The sequence below is a fragment of the Vidua chalybeata genome, chromosome 1, assembly GCF_026979565.1.
Source record: "Vidua chalybeata isolate OUT-0048 chromosome 1, bVidCha1 merged haplotype, whole genome shotgun sequence".
Lineage (NCBI taxonomy): Eukaryota > Metazoa > Chordata > Aves > Passeriformes > Viduidae > Vidua > Vidua chalybeata.
The window spans coordinates 47,329,773-47,347,677 of record NC_071530.1 but is presented as its reverse complement, the minus strand read 5'-3'; the positions used below and the strand labels follow the sequence as shown (position 1 = coordinate 47,347,677).

Below are 17,905 nucleotides of genomic sequence, written 5' to 3'. Positions count from 1 at the left end.
TATTATGATGCAGTGCCTCCTGCAGGCAAGCATTCAAGAATAACTAAATTCTCAGTCTCTGTTTTGCACTGCCTTTCTTCAGGTGCTAGATAGGTACTGTTATCTACCCTTTCTTTTCTCCAATAGGGTGTGGATCCAAAAGATGGAATTCCCTATGAAGAGAAGTTCTGCAAAGGTAAATCATTAGAGTCAATACAATAAACCATGTATCTTATGTATTAATTTTATAAATATTTCAATATTTGCACATTTACAAGGCAAGGGAAAGACAACAGGCTTTTTAACATCATGAGAAAAGTGAAATTATTGAGTTTTTTTAATCTTGAGGATGAAATTTGAAAAAAATAGGCTGCTGGTAATTTCCTGGTAAAAGCCAGCTCAGTAATGAAGTCAAATACATAGATCGGGGACAGCAGCAAACTGAGATGTCAGCTCTGTATCTTCTCTGGTGCCTGGAGACTAACCCAGAGTAATGGCTTTGAGATTTAGGGAAGCAGGTTAACATTTACATTTGTCCAGTTTTACCTCTTGCCATAATTACATGCATTTTTTTCCAGATAAGGCCTTAAAGGGGTGAAGCGATAGCATCAGCTGATCTCCCTGACCATGGTGTGGGTGGGTGCCTGTGTGTCCACACTGCACAAATAAGACCCTCATAAACCAGCAGTGACTGTGATTGCCACTCACCTCACCTCACATTGAAATCAGTATCCTGGGGATGAACCATTGCCTGGCAAGACTCCTCAACATTTTTAGATGAAAGGCTAATCTACAAATGTTAAGTGACATTAATTATAAACCAGACAGATTGTTCTAGCAGAAATACTCATATGAGTAGCATATCCGCCACCCAGTTCTGTTATAAGGAGCTTTGAGCAATTTTCTGAGTAATCCGATTTCCCTAAATGTTTAAGTACTTTTTAATGCATAATCTATGGATAGTAAAAATAAACACTGTCTGCACAGCAGAACCTCTGCTGAAATAACACACAATTTGAATACAACCAGGATTCTTTTCTGATTAGCAAGACCTCCCCCTGTTTTTCATGCCCAGTCCCCAGTTGTTTCTCTAGGGTTGTTGGCAAATGCCTTTTAGACAGTTTCTGCTGCAGATGAAGTGAAAATCCAATTGCAATGTCTGAACATTTAAGCCATGTGAAGAGGGGTGTAGTCAGTCACCCTTGTGACTCCATCAGCTGCTACTGCTGTTCCTCTTTAAGCACTCTCCAAACTGGGTTTCAGTTTGCTCTTTCTGCACATGTGACTAACAAAATGCATCCATCAGGTGCAGACTCCAGAGGGGTCGTGCTCCTGGGAGACTCAGCTGGCGCTCACTTCCACATCCCTCCCGAGTGGATGACCGTCACACAGATGTCAGCGGTGAGGAATCACGTTCAGCTTGCCAAAACCACTGATTGCCATTTGCTTTCTCTGCTGTGCTGCAGGTTGCCAAAGGGAAACAAGTGTAAAATGCTTTGCTGCACTGGAATTTGTAGTTATGGTCTCACGTGTATCAGTCCCCTCCCGCATCTGCTCCTATGAAGATAAAAAAGCATAGCCCTGTGCTACTGCCGCTCCTCCGGCATCTGTGCAATTGGGTCAGGGAAGAGTTTGGCTGCAGAGTCCCGGTGCTGTGCCAGAGACACAAACCAGGACATCTGGCTTTCCACACACGTGCCTGCAGCTCAAGGAGACCCGTGCTGTCTGTGGGATCAGACCTGCCATTAGCAGCCTGGTTGGGATGGCTCCTTGCTGTGAGAGTGTTTGAGAGTGTTTGCAGAAGTGACCCTGCTGACAGTTGGGGAATTTCTGCTTTAGGAATCTGGCTTTGAAATGACATGTCCTGGATTGTTTTCCCTCATCCTGTGGCATATGTGAAATAGGTCTCATAACTCCAGTGTTCTGTTTTTGAGGATTGTTGAACAAATGCATTTGCAGGTGTTTGAGGGTCATCCAAGACTTTATAATAGATTTGTCCTTAAGGCAAGAGTTCCTGTCACCATAAAATATCACTGCCACACTGATGCCTATCCTTGGGTGGTATCCCAGCATTTCCTATTTTCAAAAACCAACAAAATGCCCCTGACTGTGAACTATACTGGGCTTGTTGCAGCTCACTGGCACGTAATGAAATAATTAAGAGGAAAAGATCATTCCAGCAAACTGCAATTATGGGGTGGAGATAAATGCACAGGTATGTTCCCGACCTTCACTGCTGTTTCCTATCCTGAAGTGCTGTCAGTCCCTAGCCAGGGAGGACTGTACCTTGTCCTTCTCTGCACAAGCGTCTGTTGCACAGGGGTGAGCAGACAGATCATCACTGCCCACCCTTCCTGATGAAAACCTTCTATACATCCACTGTCTGTAGATATCTGTAGAATAAGGTTACAGACATTTTCTGGAGAACAATTATTTTTCCAGACTGTTAGTAGTTGCAGTGCTATGGGAGGTCTGAGAGTTTCATGGGTTTTTTTCCACTTTTGCTCCCAGAGCTGATTTAAATGTTGCAGATTAGCCATTGTTTTTCTTTGTTAAATGCTTATGAGCAACAATTAGATGAATGACACTGATGACAGAGCTGATGAGGAACATAATAAATTAGCACTAATGATAATTGAGATTATCTCATCTAATAAAGATGATCATAATACTGATGGCAAGGATGATTCTGACAGTAAGGCTGGTAGTAAAGCCATGTAGGCAAGACCAGTTTTAGACTATGTCAGCATTTTGTTATCATTGTAATGAAGATTTAGAAAGAATTTTTCTTGCTTGAAGCTTGCTGATCCACCAGCTGGATGGGTCAAGGTCTGCTAATAGCATGCCAAGGCACAAGCTTCAAGATTGGGAGCTGGAGTGCAGATTACAAAAGTGAGTTTTGGAGGCTCTTTGTTACTGTCTGATGAGTGCAGAGCAGCTTGCATGGGGAGGGAATTGGTGCACTCTGTGTAAGGCCCAAAAAATATATGTGAGGTTTGGGATAGGAAACAACATGTTTTTTTCTAGGACTATTTCCAAGCTTTCCTACCAACCTGGCAAAAATACATCAGTTAAATATTAATGCAGCCATACAGAGATTTCAGTTGTATAAAAACTACTATCTGGGATTAAACTCTAGCAAAAGTAAAAGGTTATTTAATTTGGAGCTCACCATGAATGTGAAAGCTGTCACCTGAGCACAAAAGCACTAGCAATATCATTTCTGAACTAATTCAGACTTTATCACTGCCTCTTCCTCGTCCTTTGTGTCTTGCTTTCTCTGTGGAGGATGTCAACAGCAGCAATTTAACTGCCTTGGGGTTGTGAAGGTGCAAGACTGCTGTCTCTTGTGTTGTATTAAAAGCCACTGGCAAATATCCTTCATCTCTAGGCTTAGTTAACAAATTAACTGGCTTCAATAATTTTTCAGTGCAAGGCTTCTCTCAAGGAGAATTTTGAAACACATCCAGAGATGGTTTTGTGACCAGAGAAATTGCAGAGGGTCTATGTCCTAATTTTACAGGAAACATCTTTAATCTGGGACCACAGCAAGGATTTGAAGTTAGGTCTTGGAGAAGAGAGGAAAAGGCATCATCTTTGTGTACCTGCTGTTCCCTTGTGCTGTCTAACTCAAGACACTTGGCTTTGATTCTGCCAAAATTTTTTTGATAAGACACGTAAAAATATTAGTTTGTCAAATGGTTTTATCCACAGTCAATACTAGAGTAAGTTCAAAGCTTTAATTTTCATTTCAATAGAACCTCAAACCTCTTCATGGAATTTCAAATAGCACTTCCTTGCCCCTGCCCTGTCCAGATTTTTTATCATGTGTACAGGAAAAAGTTGTGTGCCTGTTAATTTAGATTTATTCTGTGTATTATTTCATTACTTTAATATTTTCTATATTTTTATATATTCATTTTATATGCTTTCTATATTTCACATATTTCTTATTTATATTTATCCTTTTATCTATTTACATATACAAGTGTTTGCATATACAGGTGTAAAGAAAAATTTACACTTGGTAACAATGCTGTGGGCCGATCTGCTAATCAGCACCACATCAGTGACAGCTGTTAATTCCAGTTTTAAAGCTAATTAGGTGAGGAAATAATTTTTTTAGGAGAGATACTGAGTATTTAATTAAGAAGCTCTGCAGAATGGTTGTTTTCCCTGATTTTGCTGCACATAGTCTACCTTGCAAAGGAGAGACTATGATGAGTACGGAAAGAAAAGAGAGTGTGAATGAGAAACTCACTCAGGGTGTGGTCTGGGTAGCTGGATATTCAGCACAGGGGTGACAAGATGGGTATTTGGGCTGAACAGCTTTGGAATTCATGTGTCCATGCCATTGACTTGAAGAGCATTGTTGGCAAGATGCTATACACTGGATTTTGGATTTCCTGGTCTAATTAGGAACTTACTGCCCTCTTAGCTCTGTCCTGTAAGGGTCATAACCCCCAGTGTAATCTGGTGCAGGGGGACTGCTTCTGTTATATGTCTCATGTTGTATGGGATGCATCAAGTTGCATCATTCACTTTTCCCATATCAAGTCCTCTGGCATGCTAAATATCAGAGGGAGCACTCTTGTTTTCCAGTGTTATTTCCAAAGCCTTTACCTAGGAGCCACTCACATATACAGTTAGCATCCCTCTCAGAGTATGTTCTTCCCAGAAAGAGCACACAGGGACATTACTCGGTGTGGGAAACACCCATTATGAGGTGGAAACATCTTTGAAAACTGCAGCTCAGGCATGCTATTTCTCCAGTTGAAACAAACAATCAAACAAACAAAACAACTAAAAACCCACCACTCTTTCCTATATCGGGAAAGTCATGGGTACCTTACACAAAGAGAATGCTACATCTCTAAGAAGGGGTCGAATCAACTTTATTTTTGCTTTCTGGTTATCAACAGCTCTTGGGTTTGCCACACTTTTAAGAGTTTCAGCAAGAATTGAGCTGAATGTTCATCCCTTTAATCTGAAAATCTGGACACTAAAAATGAAGTGTAATGCACTAGACATGCACTTTATAAGGTTTAGCAAAGCAGAAGAAATACTGGGTAGTGTTTTGAGGTAGAGGTTTTTTGCAGAAAGCTAATGTTGAAAACACTAGTATGTTTAGTGATGGATATTGTGCTCCTGCTGCTCTGTCCATCTGCTTACTATTGACTTCCAAATAGCTACTAATTACAGCATTTTTTTGTTGTATGTCTGGAATAGAAGCAACTTTCATATCTCGTTTTAGAGACATTTTTATTTTGAGGTAACAGCACTATATTTATAAACATGATGGAAATAATACCCTTTCTGGAAAGATGCAATTTAAAACTGTTGGATCTCTATTTTTTTGCTGAATAAAGAGAAGAATAAATCCTACATTTATCCATAGTCCAGTAGATACATAGTTGCTCACAAACTCAAGGGGTTCTCAGATATCATCAAAGTAACTGTTTCATATTATTTATTTCCTATTAGCAGAATTCCTAATTTCTTTAAATGTGGATTCAGGCTGTCCCAAACACTTATCCCACTGACTTCTGTTTTTTCACACCACTAGAAAAAAACCAGAAGTTTGATGTGTGCAATTCTTTTTAAAAACATTATCTAGCATTCCTCTAGATGCACTGAAATGCAGGCAGATTTCTCCAAGCTAGTACTGTCATGACTAAGACATTGCATTTTGTGGGAAATAAGGTAATAGTTTTGCTAATTTCAAACCTCTATCCCTTGCAGCTTTACAGAGTAGAAATGTAATTTGTGCTTTTTAAAAAGATAGGCTGTGCTTTTCTTGAGAGTTAAAGGTTTGCTTATTTGTACATTTAGAATAATAAAGTTTTCTGTGGTACTTAGTACTCTCACCAGGATTTGAACAGCATTAAAATCATTATAAAATGAATCACCCAATTTTCATTTCAATTAAGGTATACCTCAATGATTCCAGGATTTCCAGGATGGACTTATATAAGTGTTAGGTTTCCAGTGCCTTTTTGTATTCTGAATTTGAAAATCTATTGCCACACCAGCCCTGAACCTTCTTCCATTTAAGCACAGCTTGGCATGTGTGTGTTTAGCATCAGCTATGGCTTTGGCTGCCCCATACTTCAAGGTAGGGCACATCTAGGAGAGGAGGATGTTCACTGGAATGAGACCTATCTAAAGCAGTTGATGCTAAAATATGGCATTTGAAGCTAGGCTGGAATAATTTTCTACTGATTCTGTGCTAAAATCTGGCACGTGGGCTGAAGTAGGTTTCTCAGCCAGAATAGTCTAGAGAATGGTATTTAAACAAGGCTGTGCTCAAAAGAGTTTTATGCTAAAAGTCAACACAGTTGCACCTCTAGAGTGGGACACATTTGCATCTGAGACTAAGCAACACAGTCTGTTAGGCTGTACTTTCCAAGCTACATCAATGCAGAGTTTAAGGTTCAGCATTCTTCTGAATTTTCTATTAACTACTCATCTTCATCCTTTGGAGCTGAAATATCTTCAAAAGTCTGGTCCTTAAGTGCTTTCTTGGAGCAGTGTCAATGCTAAATGCATATCCAGTTTTCAAATGCAACTATAATTTTGGGCTCAATCGGTCCTCTTCAAATCAATTTGCAACTCAATTAGGTTCTGGCAAATTCATATTTAAGCTAAGTTTGCAGGGGAAAAGAAACCAAACAGTTAAAAATTACCGGGACTTGTCCAATGAAGATATTGTTTTGGAGTGCTAATTGAAAATAATGAGAGAATTGTTCATAAAACTATTTGTTTTAAAAGTACTAAATAATTCTTATCTCTTTTATACTCTAATATATGTGTCACTTATAAGAGATCATATTTGCAGGGTTTTTTTCTGTCCTAGGTGACTGTTTCTCTCACCTCCAATGCAAACCTATGACGAGGAAAATATTGCAAAAGGCCAAGCTATGCTGTATCGCTCCACTTCTGCTCATAGCTGTGCCCTTGGATTACTGGCTTGTTTGCACACAAAACTAACAGATTTGAAGAAGGCAAATTTGAAGTTCCCCTGCAGCCCTAAAAAATGAATGTTTTTTATTTTTATATGTATGTACACATACACACAAGGACACATATATGTATGTGAGAGAGAGAAAGAGAGAACAAACTGAAAGATAATTAAGACAGGCCCCTTTTCACCTTGGTAACTAATGCAGATGTACTGTAAGTGGGTCAAATGTGCTGTTACATGCTTAAAACGGCATCTGCTGTGCATTAGACTGCTCAGAGCATGGCTTCAGGACTTTCTGTCCCCCACAACCCCCCCTTTACTTGCTTTTCCTCCCTTTTCCCTGCATCTCCCTCCATCCTCTTACAGTCAAAGCCCTTAGACATATACTCAACCCATATCCTCAAGTATAACTCCCATTCCCCTAAACAAATATTTTCTTGGAATTAGAACTTGGTGGGCAGCACAAGATTTAGCTGTACTCTAGCTCCTCAGTTACTCTGAGCCTCCTGGATAAAGAATTACCCACCTGCTTGTTGTTTATAGCAGTGAGGTCTGAAGGAAACCCCACAATTTCTTGAAGAGAAAATGAAGCTAATAAATTATATGGATTAAACCAGCCTGTAGGTTCTCTGATTTTATGTTTTGACCTTCTTTTGGTTATTACCTTTTTCATCAGCAGTTTTCCTCTTTATGAGCACACTGGATTTACACATTTGTCTTTGCAAGCATACCCCAGACTAGGAGAAGCTGGAAATTTACTCCATGTTCTGTCCTTCTGAGGTGGCACAATTTATCAAGGCTATTTTCCTAACCTTTCATGATTTTTGGGACATTCAGAAAACAAAGTGGGAAAGAACAGGGCACTGTGTTTTAAACGTGCAACATGGCATCTGTAGAGAGGCTTTCGCAGGGTGTCAGTTGCTGTAAAAAAGCATTAGGGACCAATATCAGCAAAACAGAGAAGGGTATAGCATGCATGTATTTGCACAGGTAGGTTATGTCAGATGTATTTTTCTCCCTTGTCCCTGCCATGCTCAGAGGTCTTCTGACCCTGTTGCTTTAGTGCCATCCCCAAAATTTAGTGAGTACCAGGCAGAGGTCTTCAGGGGATTGGATGTCCTCAGCTCATCCTGCTGTAGAGGGCAGGGGAGCATTGAGTGAATTTGACATTATGCCTTTGCCATATTCTCTGGGGACATCATGCTGTCTTCTGTTCCTGGGCCCAAGGCTGACACACCTTTGGGCAGGATGGATGCTGGAGCAATCAGCTGCTGCCTTGGGGGTCTGCACCTGCAGGCCTTGCTCACATAAAGAGGAGTTTTGGACTCTTTCAGAAAAAAATGGCACCAAAAGCTGCAATTCAGATATGTCCTCTGCTTTTCCTTCCTCCATCCCTTCATATACCTGTCTTACAAAAGCCAGCTTTTTAAGTATATGCATACATAATTACCACTACTAGTGGTAGTTACGATTGCTGCTGTCTGGCTAATGCTCTGGCTAAGAAGTGTTCAAATTTGCTAATTGTTTATGTCTGTGAGGGTGATACTGGATTGATTTTAAAATTTCTCTTTCAGAAATCATTTGCTAATCTCCCCATGGCTTTCAGTGATGAGTTTGACTGGCCCCAGTTCTCAGAGATCACTGGATTTCTCAATTCCACCATCGGGTAAGCCAACAGAAAGGATGCCCAAGTTATAGCGAGTCTCTAGGTCACTCAGAGCACTGCAAGGAAAAAAACACAAAACAGTACTTGAAAGGAAAGAGAAAAATACTGTTCAACTCTGCATCTGCTCTTTCTAAAACCAAGATCAATCCTGGATCCAGAGTTTTAAAAGATATTTAAAATATATAAGCAAGTCTTCCTGAAATTCAGGGTAGGTTTTAGAACCAGTCAAACTGTAATTTAGAAGGAGAAAAACCCCAAAGAAATAAAAGATAAACTAGTTCTTTTACAAAATTCAGGGGAAGGAGAGCATTGCTGAAAGTAACAAAAATCAGCCTTTCTTTTTTCTTATTTTTTTTTAAATCCTCCTCTCTTCCTCATGTTTCCTTTTTGCTGATGAAACAGTGAAATAAAGGGTGTCCCCATGGTTATTTCATAGTGTTCCCTACTGGGGGGAAATCTTTTTTTTTTTTTTTTTTTTTTTTTTTTTTCTTAAACACATTTAGAGGGAAATAGCAAAAGGAGAATTTGAAAGAGTCTGTGACCTAATTTGCTGTGTTAGTTTGGCTCATGTGGATGGGGAAGGTTGCAGGGATAAATGGAAAAAATAAATTCCCTGCCAGAAGGGAAGGCAAATAAAGTCCAAAACACAAAACACCTTGAAATGTCTGCAGTTGTAACTGTGAAATTAAAAAAAAAAAAAAAAAAAAACCAAAACCAAACAAAAAAACCCCAAAAAACCAAACACACCCCCCCCCAAAAAAAAAAAAAGCTTTTTATTAATCATCTCTCTGTCCAGCATTAAAAGGCCTTTGAATCCTACAAGAGCTGCAGGATACAATCATCAACCAGCGCCTGGTCTGACCTAAGTTTCAAATAATTTTTATTTTTTATGTCTAGAATAAGTCAGGAATACTGCTGAATGCCAAACCAAGCATTGCTCAAGCCTGAAAAGGTTTTCTACCAGCAGAATTTAAAAGTTGGCAGAATAACATTTTTTTTCCAGGAAAAATATCTGTTGCACAATATACTTGGACTTTTGTTTCCTTTTTGCTCCCTGTGCAAAATCCAGGCTCTCAGCCTCAGCTACATTCACACAGTATCTGCTTTAAGGCAGTTTAGTACTTGACAAGCCAACAGGAAAGATCTGTGCAGCCTTCTCTATCAGAGCCATAGCAAAACTGATGTTTAAAAATCTGTTGCAATGCCCAGTCTCTCAGTACACACTACTTGTCTGGGCTCCAAAGAATCTGAAGCTCACAAGTGATCAGAGCTTAGCCCTTGAAGTTGTCAGTGATAAGCCTTGGTCCAGTGTTCAGTTTTTAATCTCTTCCACTCCTGAAAGAAAAAAAAAAAAAAAAAAAAAAAAAAAAAAAAAAAAAAAAAACAAACAGCTGCAGCCCAGGTAGAAATGACCATGTACTCATGGCTGGGAGCTTGGTCTTTTCATCACCCTCTGGGCTGTTATCCTTTTCATTATTTTTTCCATTTTTCTCAACAGTGCAAAATAAAGAAGAGAACTTATAACAATCAAGCATAACCTGTTTTCAGATTAATCTGTCCAAGATTTATGATGTTGGGAAATGACTGCCCTGCCAATATTTCTTCTCTTTTACTTATTGCTCCATAACAACCAATTGAAATGTCAATTTGTGAACAACCAACAGAACTGTTTTGATAAATGATGTATAACAAAAAGGTTTTTAAATGCTTTGTCTGAAAGACCAGGATAAAAGCATTGTTCCTGGATGGAACAATGTCAGAGAAACTCTTCATCAGTTTATAGTTTCTGAGCAGGTATCTTTGCTTTATTTTAGGCCACCCTGTTTAAGATTAAAAAGCTTTATGGCCACAAAAAGAGAGAGATGGTGAAATAGAAGCATATACATAACTGGTGTACTGAGTTTTTCACAGACAAGAGCATACTTCGTTCTTAATATCAGCTGTGTTTTCATCATTATCATATCACTTTAGCAGATTGCATTTTCTCAATTTATTTCAGAGGGTGGACAGACTCTCTGTATCTACGTTTACGGAAGAGAAATCGCTGTAATCACAGAGACTTGCAGAACATTTCCCAAAATGGTATGTTAACTTCTTTAAACTTCTTTTATTATTATTATTTTTGACATTACTAGTGCTGATAATTGATGCTGCATTAATGAACATCTGTCAGAAACAAAGAGAAGCCCCTTCTTAGTTGTATGCTTATGGAAAAATAAAGAACAGCACCTATTTAACTCAGCACTTAACCCAGTGGTGCTGGCATCTTAATGTGCTCTCAGAACAGATTTTTAATAAGTAATCAAAGACATAAACAAAAATTAACACTGTTGGGTTCTGATTAATTTATTTTGTGGGGCTGGCAGACATCATCTTTCTATTTAAAAACATATATATATAGATATATAAAGAGATATATAATATGAATATAAATATGCAGCAGACCTGATCTACCTAGAATTAAGGAAAGGGTCTTGCATGGTATCCCAATGTGAAGAAGAGGAAGATTAATGCAAGAAATAAGAAGTGGGTAGAGAAGCAGCTAAGCAGGGAAGAGCAGTGGGTTTGAGAGGCTTGAAAGACACTTGATTATGCTGTGATTATGCCTTTTTGTTTCTATTGTATTTAATTAATTTTCATGCTTCAGAAAACTGGCTGCAGAAGCTTGGGAAAATTTATTTTCCTTGGGTATATAATTTGGCTATATGGGATGTTCTTTCTTTCCAGCAGATGATTCATGCTGGCTACAAATGAGGAGCCCTGCTGTCTCTAGAACTACTTAGAAACTTATTAAATGGTTGGAATTTCCTGAAAAAAAATGGGATCAGAAAGGATCTGCCCCAGCCCTCCACCTCCAACAAACAGATACACATAAATATCTCTAAGGCAGGTACCAAGGGGACACTGCTGAAATCTTCTTGGTGGTGCTCAGCAACAGGATGAGGAGCAATGGCCATAAGATAAAATCCAAGAAGTTTTACCTCAGCACTAGGAGGAATATCTTTACACTGAGGGTGGCAGAGCACTGAACAGCTGCCCAGGAAGGGTGTGGAGTCTCCCTCTCTGGCGACGTTCCAACCCCAACTGGTTTTGTTCCTGTGTCACCTGCTCGAGGTGACCCTGCCTTGGCAGGGGAGTTGGACCAGATGATCTCTAGAAGTTGCTTTCAATCCTAAAAATTCAGTGATTCTATGAGTCTGTGATCTTACCAGGCAGAAGAGGTTGCACAGACAGATATCATGATGCAGGGATCACTTCCAGGCTCAGGTGGGCATTTTCACCTTAATTCTGGTGCCAGCACCAATGACACTGGCAATGCCTCTCAGATGCCTTGCTCCTCCCTGTGGTACTCATGGTGTTCCTGAGGCTTTGAGTCTTCGGTGAAAGTGTTTTACAACGTCTTTGGTGTCATCAGTCAGGTGCTTCTGACTTTCCTGCCTGTAAGTTGCAGGTTGCTAGAGTTGGTGGCTCCCATCATTGCAGTCCCCCAGGTGGGCTTTCTCTTTCCCCCAGGTGTGTGAAAGAGAATTAAAAAAAGGGCCAAACTAGATGGTCAAAGATGACTAGACCAATGGTTCTTCTCATTTATATCCAATTTGCCTCAGTACCTGATACCCTAATTATCTTGTTCTACTCTTTTTTCATTAATGGGAGTAGTATTTCATGTGCTTCCTTTTCCCAATTCCCTTGTAGATTTTTTTATAATCTCTCACTGTGTTCATAATTCCTTTTTCTCTCCACATATCCCCTTTCCACTTACACTACAGACACCTGCAGGATATAAAAAGAGGTGAGCCTGTGTCAAGGCAAAAGACTCTGCAGAAAATTAAGAAGTGAATTTAAAACGGGAAAAATTACTAGTAAGAGAAGAATATCAGGATATCTTTAAATCATCACACTGACACTGCATTGTAAAGGTTCACTTTTATTGCCTCATTTGGTGTAATAGTTTCCCAGAATGGGAGGATTTAAAAAGCTACCCTCAGGGTCAATAAAGCAAACAGCTGAACAGCCTGACCTAACCCCACCCAGGACAACTAAACCTTCCTCTGAAAATGATGCTTCACAGCCCCACATGTGTGCAAGGAAAGGATGCTGATCTGGTGGAGGAGATATGCAGCCAAAAGCTAGAGCCCAGGCATGGCAAGCCAAGCCAGGCACCAAGAACAATGTTCCTGTCCAGCTCCCCTACAAAAGCACCAGCACTGTGTCAGACTTAGCACAAAAGGGCATTCCCTCACTGCTCTTCTGAGGACATGCATTTTCAATGTGGAGAAAGGCTTCCCCAGCCTTCTCCAGGCAGGATTTCTGCTTTCTCTTTCTTAAAAACTCCCATTATCCTCTGGAGGTGGTGGACCCTTCCCTCACAACTGGAAGCAAACCCAACCTTGATTTCTCAACCAAAACTAAAAAAAACCCTCACCGGTCTGAGAATATTTGGAAAGAAACAAAGAGAGAGAGGCAGGAAAAATCCAGGAGTAGATTCCAGGACATTGAACAGTGTAAGGGTAACTGCTCTGTTTCATCTCCTTTTCTCTCTCAAATATTTTCATCACAGATTGCATCCTGTATATCATAAAAGCTTCCTTGAAGACTCAATTTACCCATAAAAACTCTTTCACAAGATACCCATTCATTTTCTTGATGTTTTGATTTGTAACTGTGCTAATGCTTTCCACAGAGCTGCTTATAACTACCCATAGTTGTGGAGGTAATACATACCCAAGAACAGCTTATTGCTTTTTTGTAAATACATTTTAATTTCTAGAGGTCCCACTAGTTTATTTATGCTGAAACCACAGCTGCAGTCCAGGGAGCCTTGTGACAGAATGGCTTAAGCAGAGGGTGTTCAGCTCTAGCTGAAAGAAGGGCTATTAAACAGAAAAAAACCCAACTTTTGGTAGTTATGTTCCAAGCCATAGTTTCTGAGGTTTTTGTGGGGCTTTTACCCTGCTGAAAAGAGCTTCTCAATAGAAGGGCTGGATTTTTGAATGGATCAGCAACCCCCAGGAGAGAAGCAGCAGATTGATACATTTGTTTTCAGCTTGGAAGAACTGGATTATTCAAAACATAAAGGATTCCTTGATACATGCAGTTGGCATCACTGTGAGTGATAATAACAAAGGCATCACTATTAAAATGCAAAGTGTATTATCGCTACCTTAGGGGTTTATATCTTAGATCTCTTCCCCCATACCAATCCAGCAGGGATTTAATGATGTTCTCTCCACAAGTTTCCCCTCAAGAGCTGCAGGGAGGGCAGGATTTACTCCTTAAAGCAAGCTTCAGAAGCACAATGCAGAAGAGAGAAGAGAGAGACCAGGGAAGCATTCAGCTGAGAATAGGAGGAGGATAATAAAAGAGGAGAAGGAATGAAAAAAGAGGAGTGAAAATACTGAAAAATAAGAGCATGTACTACCTGTAGGATCTGCTTCTCTGAAGTTTATGTTTCTGTACCTTGCTATGAGGTGAGTTTCTTGCAGTCATAGACCTAGTCTCATCTTGACCAAAGCATAAAGTCTTTTGGCTCCTTGTTTGCTATCTCTCTTGTACTGCAGGTGATGGAGTTTGATTTGTGTGCTGAGGATGGTTGGAATGAATATGCATAGCCTTTAAAGACCTGCTAATAAATTTAAGGCACAAAAGTTTTACTAAATGGGAATGCTTTTCAAAAGATAAATGCAGATGCTCACAGATGTTTAGGTGTAGCCAGCTCCTTTCCTCAAGGAGGAAAGATTTTCATCCAACACTTTGGATGAATTGCTATTGAAATGCAGAGCCTCTTGGGAGGAGTGCAGCTGGCCTAATACTACTTTTTCTAAGTCTGACACTCGTGGGGAGAGCCGTGCAGGAGGAACCCAAACATTGGTGTCTACAGCTATTTAAGGTGCTTTATGGTATCTTTCCCACCTCCAGCTGTCTCTCCAGAAGTGCACAATCTCTCATGCATCTTATAGTTTGTCTGCCAGCCCTGCTGCAGGTGTCTTGGATACTCTGGGATGTCAAAAATGGCACTTGGTGCCTATATTTAGGACCTGAATCAGTCCCAATGTGGTATAGCTGTGAGACACTTACTCTCTCAGAAGAGTGAGAACACTTCCCTTTGCAATTTATAGGGAAAGTTAAAATAGATCAACTGTTGACAAGTCAGGTTGGCTGGTTTACAGGAGACTACTATGTTCAACAGATGGGAAGAAGCTTCCAGATCTGGATTAAAAGCCAGATCCAAATAACCCTGAACTTGAAAATATTTGATTTTCTACAGGCTGAAGTGTGCGACTCAGATAAGGAGGCAGCAGGTCCCTGGATATAGCTTTACTTCTTGGTGCCAACACCTAAAAAGGTTACAGAGATGAATTGTTGCTCCATTTTTACTTTTAGTGCTTCTACATTCTTGGAAATATGAGATGTAGTTTGGTTTTGCATTCAGGGTTTTTTTTGTCTCTATAACAATATTGTACTATTTCTCTTGTTCCCCCTATGTGTGATCAGGTGGTTCTTCAGGAAACCTCCTCTCTTTAATAAAAAGGTGAGTGCTTAATGAGATTCAAGAGCTTACTCAAGGTACAGGAGCACTGATGAAGTTCAACCTCTTTGACAGAAACAAGCAAAGCACTGTGAGGATTATATTATCCATGAAAGTTCTAAAAAGCACCGCTTCCTTTGACCAGTGTGCTCTGAAGTGCTGGCTCTTTCTTCTCTAGTATAAACATTAATAAACAGAAGAAAAACTGGGTTTAAGTGTGGCTATCATCATCTCCAGGACTTGAACTTGGCTCTGTTAAGCCAGTGGAGCATTTACAGTGTTTTTAGGAGAGAGACTAAGCCTTTCCATAAATCTGTGTGTTTGGTCCCCTTAACTGCATGTAGCAATATAGACATGGGCAGCCCCACTGTTATTTCCATATGGATATAACTGAGTAGCTACTGAGTAGTGAGAGGCTGCAACTCTCCTTTTCAGATAAATTTAGGTGGGTTGTGGGTCAGCTGGGTTTGATTTAGTTTGCTTGACACTGACACAGTTTGTGTCCTAAAGGATTTATTTTTCTCTCCTCCAGAAAAAGAAATAATGAATTCTTGCCCTCTAGCACTGAGATTCAAACCACATTCTGATTCGATCTTGAGTTCAATTCTACACATAGATTTAGTTGTCAGCTAAACCTAGTCTTCCTCTCCCATCTCTGATTAAAAAAATCCCATCTTGATTCATGTCTTTGCCCCAGAGTGAAACAATTTGATTTGGCTTCTGAGTAACACAAAGAAAATGGAAAGCCAGCAGGAAAAACAGTGAAAAAGACAAGTCCATAAGCAGCAAAAGGAAGAAGTGAAAATAACTTCATTTAAGTCACTTTACTAAAATATAAAACTAGAGTGAAAAAAAAAATAACCACCCAAAAAAAACCCAAAACAAAACAAAAAAAAGCCTCTCACAATAGGAGCACAGTCATTTGGGTATTGTCCATATCCAACCAGGGTACTTCCAAATATGATCTCACAAAAACATGGTGTGTGATTCAGACACTGAGAGTGTATTTCCTAGTTAACATCGCCCATATTTACCTTTTAGTTTGGCCAGAAACCAGCTGTTGGACAATCCAGCCATAGTTATCTACGCTACAATTGGGAATGATGTCTGCAATGGGTAAGGTTTAAACTAAATGAGCATTTATAGTAGCATAAATTTGAATCCTTTAGAGTACTTCTTACTGCCTGGACATTTATGTCTCACTGCTTTGTGCTTCTCCATGATGGCATTTTTCTTTGCAATTGGTCCTTCTTTGTTAATTTTCTGCTGAAAATACTTGTTGTTTCCTTACCTGTATTTGTCATAGGCACCTACCAGTCCTCATTTGGAGCTTGCATTTCTTTCTTTCTTTTATAAGCCAGTCATAAAATGACTAATGGTACGTCTGAAGTAATTATTTCTAACTTAGCAGAGGAAATTAATAATAACAATGGGGGGCGGGGGGGGAAGTGTTTAAAAGCATGTATATCCATCTTACCCATTGTGCCACCTCCTCTGAGGAGGAAAAGCATGACTGGTTCATCATTTCTGAGGAATGACAACATAATCCCCTATTGAGGTCCGTTTTCACCCTGCCTCTGCTGCCTGCACTCTTTGCTGTGTTCTCCTGATGATGTGTTTTGTCTTTCTGGCTTTATTCACACCATAAGCTCTGCAGGAGCTCTGCAGGAGAATGAACTGAAGCTTTCTAAACTGATAGTTCTGGTACTACCCATTAGCAATGCTCACAGGGACACCAAGAGGTCACTAGCTGGATACTTCCCTTCCTCCTGGTAGTGGGAAGGCAGAAAACACCTTGCAACCAGGCCAGTGCACAGCACATCCATACTGCAGTTTTGGTTTTGCAGGAGGTCTGAGTGCTGTTGCTAGTGCAACATTATTTTCACCATGGTCAATCTTCAGCTTTTCATATATGTGGAAGAAATCAATCTTACTTACACAGAGACTTTCAAAACACTCACTTCAATAAATGCTGCACGCTCAGTGAAGTTTCCTGCCAAAGTTTTTGAAAATTCTCACCTGCAGATTGTATAATGAAGTGGAAGCTATATGCAGGCTGTCAGATGTAGCCATGAAAATGGCTGAGGTTTGGTGTCCTAAAACTGCTAAACAGGCAGTTCATGCATTGAAACTTTGTTTGCCAGGTGTTGTGCTCCAGAGGAGGATGTCCAAAGCCAGGCAGGCTTTCCTCGGCACTGCAGAAACTGGGAGCCCTCAGCTGTGGCAGAAGTGGGGCCACAGGGGCACCTTTTAGGTCCTTTCCTGGCATGACCCTCACCCTAGGCACATGCAGGCAGCACGCAGAAATCACCTCCCAGACACCTTCACCCTCTAGTGCTCATGCTCTCTCTGAGCCCCTGCCCAGAACTGCCAAATCTGCCCTCAGCACCCTGCTCCTGTTAGGGGAAAGATGCACAAACCCTCAAAAGCAATGCTACCATTGTTCTGACTGAGAGGGAAAAGCAGTCACAGCTTTCCTGGTACTTGCTGACAAGACTGTCCTGGGGATCTGTTTACTGGGAAGCCTATGGAGATATCATTGCATCCATTGCCAGGATGAAAAAGGCCCTACTTCCCCCTCCACAAAAAATAAAATTTCCAGCTTTGCTGAAGTCCATGGCTCCTGCCATGGAGACTTTCAAGGTATCTTCTCACAGGCTTGGCCCAGGCTTTGTTGTGCACATATTTCAATTCTGCTGTGTCACTGCCTTTGCCAAAAGCACCTCTTTTTCCTTTTTTTAATTCCTCATTCTGCAAGCTATTCCTTTTG

At 40.2% G+C, this 17,905-nt stretch overlaps 1 protein-coding gene across 2 annotated transcripts in view; it reads left to right on the top strand.

The window, feature by feature from the left end:
- The window catches only part of AOAH (acyloxyacyl hydrolase), a 72,565-nt gene that overhangs the window by 36,018 nt on the left and 18,642 nt on the right, over positions 1 to 17,905 (top strand). For both annotated transcript variants that reach the window (XM_053940763.1, XM_053940772.1), the window contains exons 11-16: positions 127 to 175; positions 1,286 to 1,380; positions 8,518 to 8,609; positions 10,609 to 10,691; positions 15,102 to 15,138; positions 16,177 to 16,251. In XM_053940763.1, the coding sequence (XP_053796738.1) occupies positions 127 to 175; positions 1,286 to 1,380; positions 8,518 to 8,609; positions 10,609 to 10,691; positions 15,102 to 15,138; positions 16,177 to 16,251 (431 nt within the window). The remainder of the gene's footprint in view (positions 1 to 126; positions 176 to 1,285; positions 1,381 to 8,517; positions 8,610 to 10,608; positions 10,692 to 15,101; positions 15,139 to 16,176; positions 16,252 to 17,905) is intronic.